General features: G+C 49.3%; 1 protein-coding gene across 1 annotated transcript; it reads right to left on the reverse strand.

The window, feature by feature from the left end:
- Positions 1-1,269: 1,269 nt before the first annotated feature.
- Positions 1,270-5,332, reverse strand: CT47C1 (cancer/testis antigen family 47 member C1). Its single transcript, XM_082718428.1, has 3 exons — positions 3,788-5,332; positions 2,889-3,032; positions 1,270-1,885 (listed from the first exon to the last, which is right to left on the reverse strand). Exons 1-2 carry the CDS (start codon positions 4,878-4,880, stop codon positions 2,929-2,931), a joined length of 1,197 nt encoding a protein of 398 aa, XP_082574554.1. The 5' UTR covers positions 4,881-5,332; the 3' UTR covers positions 1,270-1,885; positions 2,889-2,928.
- Positions 5,333-7,593: the final 2,261 nt, after the last annotated feature.

Here is a 7,593-nt window from a genome sequence, read left to right on the forward strand (position 1 = left end):
TTATTTAGAGGGACTTTCACCTCGATTAAAAAAAATAATGCTCGGGTAAGTTAGCATAGGAAATGTGCTGGCACAGAATGTGAGAGAAGGTATCAGTGCTGTCAAGGGGGTAGCAGGAAGCCTTAACTAAATGCAGAAATAGGCCCTCTCCTCTCAAACCCCCGGGGCCACCATCCTAAATGAGTTCTTTGCCTTTTCCTGCGCATGCTGTCACACATGCTGCATTTGTATGCTTCTCTCCTGTGTGTGCTTTTTACCCCAGACATCTGTAGTTACAATCCAGACCTGGTGGTCATTTTGCATGTGTCTTAGACGTCATACATGTGGTATCATGTCTGTATCCTTCTGGAACAGCTCCTTATGCAGCTTTCAGCCGCCACCTCCCCATCGGAGGCCCCCTGTGTCTCAGCCCCCTGGGCATTCTGGCCTCCTCCCCCCAGCCAGCTCACATCCTGTTCAGTTTACCTGCCAGTCCCAAGCCCGTGAATGAAGGCTGGTTCTACCATAGATGAGTCTCGGCTTCTTCCCCTGTGGCTCTTAACCAGCGCTTCTGAGACCTCGGCTGCATCAGCGTCCCTGAAGGGCTCGTTCAAACCCAGAGTGCTGGCCTTACCCTCAGAGTTTCTGATTCAGTAGCTCTTGGGTAGAACCTAAGAATTCCCGGGTGATGCTGTTGTGGGGACCGAACTTCGAGAACCACTGCTCTAACTCCGTGTCTGGGCCCAGGCTCAGCAGCACAATCTGGCCTCAAGGCCAGTGGAGCCAGCAGGGAAGTTTCCTTCAAAACCAGGCTCTAGGGCACCTGGGGGGCTCAGTAAGTTAAGCCTTTGGATCAGGTCATGATCCCAGGGTTCTGGGATTGAGCCGCATTGGCTCCTTGCTCAGCGGGGAGTCTGCCCCTCCCTGTGCCCCCCCAACCCCGGTCAGGCTTTTTCTCTCTCTCAAATAAGTAGATAAAGTTTTTAAAACAAAACAAAACCATACTCTAGAGCAGCACTGTCTAATAGACATATAACACAAGTCACATGTGTAATTTTAAGTCTTCTAGTAGCCACATTAAAAAGTAAGAAGAGGGGTGCCTGGGTGGCTCAGGTGGTTAAGCATGGGACTCTTGATTTCGGCTCAGGTCATGATCTCAGGGTTATGGGACCAAGCACCATGTCAGACTCTGCACTTAACACGGAGTCTGTTTGTCCCTCTCCCTCTGCTCCTTACCCCCTCCCAATAAATAAATAAAACTTTTTTTAAAAAGTGAAAGGAAATGGGAAAATTAATTTTAATAGTACATTTTAACTCAATATATTATCGTTTCAACATGTAATCCATATGAAATTATCAGTGAGTTAATTTAACATGTTTATACTTAACAGCACATATCAAGTTAGACTAGTCATATTTCGGTCACCACATATGGCTAGTTACTAATGTCGTGGACAGTGTAGCTCTAAAGACTTGACCTACATCTCTCTCCTTACAACAATTGTTTTAAACTTGACATTTTCTTATATTTGGAGCTGTAAGAAATTAATTTAAAACAGGCTCACCAAATGGTGGAGAGTGATACCTTTCAGTGAAGGCACAGTGGGCTAAAACAAAGAGGAAAAAGAGAGATCTGAGTCAAGATAATTTATCTAAGCAAAATCTGCCTACACTCCATTGCATTCATTTAAAACAAACTTATTTTTAACTTGAACAAATGCTATCAGATATATCTGTCAAACATAAGCGAAGAGTCACATTTCATTGAATATCAGTTTTTGGATGATGCAGTTTGGAATGACATCGGTGTTAATAAAATTCCCATGGGCTTCTAAAAAATGAAAAACCTAAAAATAACAAACAACAGGTTCTTTCTTTTTTCTTCATCTTCTTTCTTTTACGCCAACTGCAGGATGAAATGAGAGAAAAGGAACCATGAGGCAGCATTAACCAGCACCAGTGACCTTCTAGACCCTGTGTCTGTGGGCTCCATCTGTGTGCTGTATCTCAGCAAGGAGAGACAACACACTTTCCTCTTGTAACCTGCGCCCTTGTGTAGAGGGCGCTCGTGCAACCCATGGCTTCAATTCTGGGATAATACCAACCTTGCCTCCCTCTGGCCTGACACCATAAATCCCTCCCTGCCCTCCACCCCCACCCCTAGAGGCCATTCTGGAATTAGTGGAAATCTCTTCACCTTAAAAGCCTCTGCTCATTCCACAAATGATACTCCCTTACTCTCCCAGACCTTCAGTTTCTCTATCTACATACAAAAATGAGGCTGTGATTATGAAATACACAGCTGTGAAAATGCAAAGAAGTGTACATCATTTCCAAATATTCAAAGATAAGATATTCTTCAAGACCTAATTGCCAATTCAGTGATAAGTAATTGCCATACGATGACTAAGTGTCTTTGGACTGTCACATAAAATACAAACATCCACACCTGAATATTTAGGTATTAATCATTGTGTGGTCCTACTTGGAATTCCTGACTTTTTGCTATTTGTATGTAATCACCTTTGCAAAGGCACTGTCTCTCCTATGAATGTCTGACTAGTGTCCAGCTAGCCAATTTCCTTACTGCTTCTGCTAACCGTTCTCTAAAGAAATATTTTTCTTGGTTACTGAGACACTTACCACTTGTTAGTAGTCTTTCAGGTAGAGGACAAAAGACCTCACAAGAACGAATGAGCAACCATGAAATATATTTCAGAATATACTGTATTTTCTATTACTAGGTACATGAGTTTTCTGTTAATGGTCTAAGCTGGTAAAACTGAATTTTTAAACTAATTCTGAACGAACTTCTTAATTTATTGGGAGACCTGGGGGGTGGGGAAAGGACTGTCAGTAGCAGGTAAGTGCCAGGCAAGGTGGGGTGATGTGCAAAGCTATTGCGATACCTGATCTTCTGGGGCTGTTCTCTGCTGGGGCAGATCTTCTTTAGTCGGCTCCTTCTTGCTTTTTGTTAAATTTGTCTTTTTCTTCCTCCCTTTCAGAGTCGTTGGCCCCTTTGGCAGGCTTCTCATACTGAAATTTAGTTGTTCCTTTGGTAAAGAATAAGACAGACGTTGGAGCAGACATTCCAGGGAAAACCATCCCGATGCATAAGGACTAATGACACCCAGTCCTCTCCCCGAAGCAGGAGCGTAGAAGAAACTCTGAAAAGCGGAGGTGGGAAGCCTCCTCCGGGTTGATAGTTCTGCCGCTCGATCCCTTACTTTCAGGGTGACATTCTTCTCAGTCACCCTGTGCAGCTGACTATTTCTGGCCCTTCCCCGAAGAAGGGATCAGAATCATCAGGGTCTGCGGCCTTCTCTAAGGTTTTGTCAGAAATTTCTCGCAAAAACGTTTTGCCTCAAGGACACATTCTATAGCGAAGCGCATTCACTCAACACCTGAATATTTCACTTGTACCAGGCCCACGCGCATCAGTGCGTAATGATGGGGGATGAACTCTGAGACTCTGGACATTTTCAAAGCCGCGCGCAGAAACCAGGTGTGCCATTGGCTGGCGCTTTTCCTCCAGGCCCCGCCCACTCCCCGCCCCCGCCCCGCCCCGCCCCGCCCCCCGGGCGGACAGTGGCCTGCGGCTTGACGGCTGCCCCGGGGCCCTCAGCTCTCTTAGTGGAGGCTGCCAGAGGGCCGCACGCTTCCTTCTCAAAAGCTGTAGGTCCCCAGGGAATGGGGCTCCCGCTCGGGCCCTCGGCCTTGGGTTTGGGGGAACCCTGGCTTCCGCGTCCCGGCCACCCGCAGGGCCGCCCGCCGCCCCGGCCCCTCGGGCACCCGGGTCCCTCCTCACCCTTGGCGGTCTCCGGGCCTTCCTCAGACTCCTCGTCCGGCTCCTCCGCCGTCTCCCAGGCGGCCTCCTCCTCGGACGAGGCCTCGGACTCGTGGGCTGCAGCCGGAGCTGCCCACGCTGGTGGGCCTGCGGGGGCTGCGGGGTGCCAACGGGGGCTGTCGGGTTGCCGAGCCCGAGGCCGGACCATCACGCGGCCGCGGCGGGGCCGCACAAGGATGTGGTTGTTGTGGTAGATCCGGTGCAGGAGCGAGTGCACCAGGTCCAGGAACATGAAGCGGAAGCCAACCATTGGGAACTGGTGGGCGTCCACAAGGATGTCCAGACCCTCCTCCTGCTGCTCCTCCCCGTCCTCCTCCGCAGGCCCGAAATCCGAGTCGTCCTCCTCGGCCTCCACGCTCATGCCCGCCGGGCCACCGGCCAGACCCAGACCCAAGGCAGCCTCCCCGAGGCCTCCCACAGGCCCCTCCACTTCGGACACCTCCATGGGGGGCAGTCCAGAGTGGAGGGCCACCTCCATCTCAGGGGGCTCGGTCTCGAGGGCCACCTCCATTCCGGGGGACCCTGACTCAAGGGCCACCTCCATCCCGGGGGGCCCGGACTCGAGGGCCACCTCCATCCCAGGGGGCCCGCACTCGAGGGCCACTTCCATCTCGGGCAACCCTGACTCGAGGGCCACCTCCATTCCGGGGGACCCTGACTCGAGGGCCACCTCCATCTCGGGCAACCCGGACTCGAGGGCCACCTCCATCCCGGGGCACCCAGACTCGAGGGCCACCTCCATCCCGGGGGGCCCGGACTCGAGGGCCACCTCCATCCCGGGGGGCCCGGACTCGAGGGCCACCTCCATCCTGGGGGGCCCGGACTCGAGGGCCACCTCCATCTCGGGCAACCCGGACTCGAGGGCCACCTCCATCCCGGGGGGCCCGGACTCGAGGGCCACCTCGGGCCCCGCCACTCCAGCCACCTCAATCTGGGGAAACCCGACCCCGGGGGCCACCCCGTTGCCACCTCGGGCCTCCAGGGACCATGCCCCCACAGCGCTCACAGGGCTATCCTGGCCAGGGGCCTGGCCGGGATCCCCGGAGGAGGACATGGCAACAAGAAGTACCTCAGTGGGGCGGCGACCGGGCTGAGGAAAAGCCAACCGCAAAGATGGTGGCAGCCGAGGGGGCCACCGCTTTCAGGAGGCGGTGGGCAGCGGGCCCGACGTGAGGTGGACGGGGAGGCCGAGGAGCCGTCCACGGAGGGGACGACAGTCTGCGGCAGTGCCTGAGGAGGCCCGCGACGGGAAGGGAAGGGGGCGGATGTCGCCAACGGCCCACCCAGGCCTCCCCTCGGGTAACAGTGGACAGGGTTCCAAAGGGGCCCTAGACCAGGGACGGGGGGCGGGGCCAGAAGCGTCAACAGTGGGCCTACGTCGCGCTGCTGGACACCCGGGCTCATTGGTCGAGAAGCGAGGATTGACATGCGCAGCCTCCAATGAGTGACCGAGGCCTTTAGGTTCTAGGGTTGCTCGTGGTTACCTCTGTGTTCTTCGAGGCCTTAGGGTTCTCCGTGACTTTCAGGTCCACACGACTCCTGTCCCTTTAATTGAACCAGTGTCTGAGAAAGTAGAGTGATCCAATACATTGACCACCTAGGTTGGGGACAGAAAGTGAACATTTGGGTTTGGGGAAGCTCAGAGGTAAAGATAAGACCATTATGTAATTACTTACACAAAAAGAGAGAAAACAAATTTCCACAAATATTTGATTGTTGAAACTAAAAATATAATAATAATGGCATAGGTTTTTTTTTATAGTAAAGTCCTATTAATGAGAAGAATGGAATTCTTTGGGGAGAATAACATTTTAATTGGGGTTCACAGTGTTCTCTGTCATCAAAATTGATTACAAATGTCCGTTTGATCTCTATTGAGGTTTTCCATAGTTCACCTTTGGAAATGTCTTTTCACAGAGATACTGGCAAATACCGATATCAGTTCACAAACATATGATTTTCATTGAACGTATTCATCTCTTGGAAGGCATTTACAGAATTCTATTAGAGGTTTTTGGTTTTTGTTTTGTTTTTTTTTTTTTTTTTGCCTTCAGCATGTCATTACATTACAGATTAATCACTCCCGCTTGAAATTTACATGGAAGTCTTCAATTGCACAGTTAAGTGGATTTGAAATATGAAAATGTCCTTTCTACTTGCATAGCAGTCCAAAAAACGCTGCTGGAACTATAGTCTGAGCTTGGATACTTATCCACTGCAAATCTGTGTGAGAATAGAGATCTCGCTTATTTTAACTTCTGACAGCATGGCAAGTACAAAAAGCAGCCTGACGTACTTTGATTCAAGCAATGTTAGTTGTCATTGAAATGACTTTGTCAGTGTAAGTTTCGTACATAACCACTGTTTGCCTTGGAGTTTTAAGTTGAATTCATTAAGAAATATTACCAAATCCACAACAAAAGCTAATTTCCAAAACCATTCCCTGTTCAATTATAACAGTTGCAGGAGAATTTTCTCAATCAAAAATGATTCAATCTCCACCTGGAACTCAAAAAAAAAAAAAAATCACACACACACACACACACACACTCACACATCCTTTTACCACTGTGAAGCCATCGAATTGCTGTGTGATAATGCAAGTCAGGATATCCAACTTCCACTTAGAGGTTCCCAGAACTGCAATGGTTAAATACAGGAGAGTGAAGTTCCCCATCGATTTAGTAACACACGAGGCATTCAAGCATCATCAAAATAATAAATAAAATAAAATAATAAATAATATTGTGAATAACCATTAGAGATAAAGACCTTATATTTTCACAAGCTTTTGAATATTTGTTCACCAACCTTTTTTGTGCTCCATCAGTTGTAACACATCATAGCAGGTTCCATTTCAGTTTATCCTACGTGTTTTTTCAATTTCTTCAAAAATATTCTCCCCAGAGCAGTTCCTAGTGGACTGTTCATAGATACTTTATTTTTTTTAATTTTTAAAAGATTTTATTTATTTATTTGACAGACAGAAATCACAAGTAGGCAGAGAGGCAGGTGGGGGGGTGCGAGAGAAGCAGGCTTGCTGTTGAGCAGGGAGCCTGATGCAGGGCTCAATCCCAGGACCCTGGGATCATGACCTGAGCCGAAGGCAGAGGCTTTAACCCACTGAGTCACCCAGGCGCCCCCAGTCACTTTAAACTCAGCAGCCACTCACCTCTCAGTCCGGCTCTGCTCAGTCCCATTATTGCCAGTTTCCTGGGATTGGCAAGTATGACATTTTTGACAAGGTTTGTCAGTGTGCAAGTCCTGTCAGGACAGTGTCGGGCAGGTCTTGAGACTCAAAGCTCTCCCAAAGTAAATCATGCTCTCTGGCTGGCTACACCCCTCAAATCTCTTAAGAAAAGCCCATAGCCCTGCCCCTGGGCATCCCAAAGATGAGCTCATTAGGAAGCTGCCACTGGAAAGCGATGGCTATGAAATTATTGGAGATTACCGTGAGTAGCTATTTCAGAGCTGAGTCACTAGTGACTAAGTCACACAAAAGGGGCTGTAGTGCAAGTATAGGCTTTGGTGCTAACACAGTGCTTCAGTCCATACAATGAAAAGTGGGCTTCCGTTCTGAGTCCAAGTGACCTCCAAGTCCCTTACCCCTGACCCCGATTTAACAATAAACTGTTACATGGCTTCACAGCATCAGAGTCCGTTCTCTATGTCACTCTGCATGCAGTGGACATGGCAACAGTTAAACCGAAGACATTGAAGGAACTCAAATCACTGTCAAAATACTTAGTAATAAATGTCCGCTATTG

The sequence above is a fragment of the Mustela nivalis genome, assembly GCF_964662115.1.
Source record: "Mustela nivalis genome assembly, chromosome: X".
In the NCBI taxonomy this organism is placed as follows: domain Eukaryota; kingdom Metazoa; phylum Chordata; class Mammalia; order Carnivora; family Mustelidae; genus Mustela; species Mustela nivalis.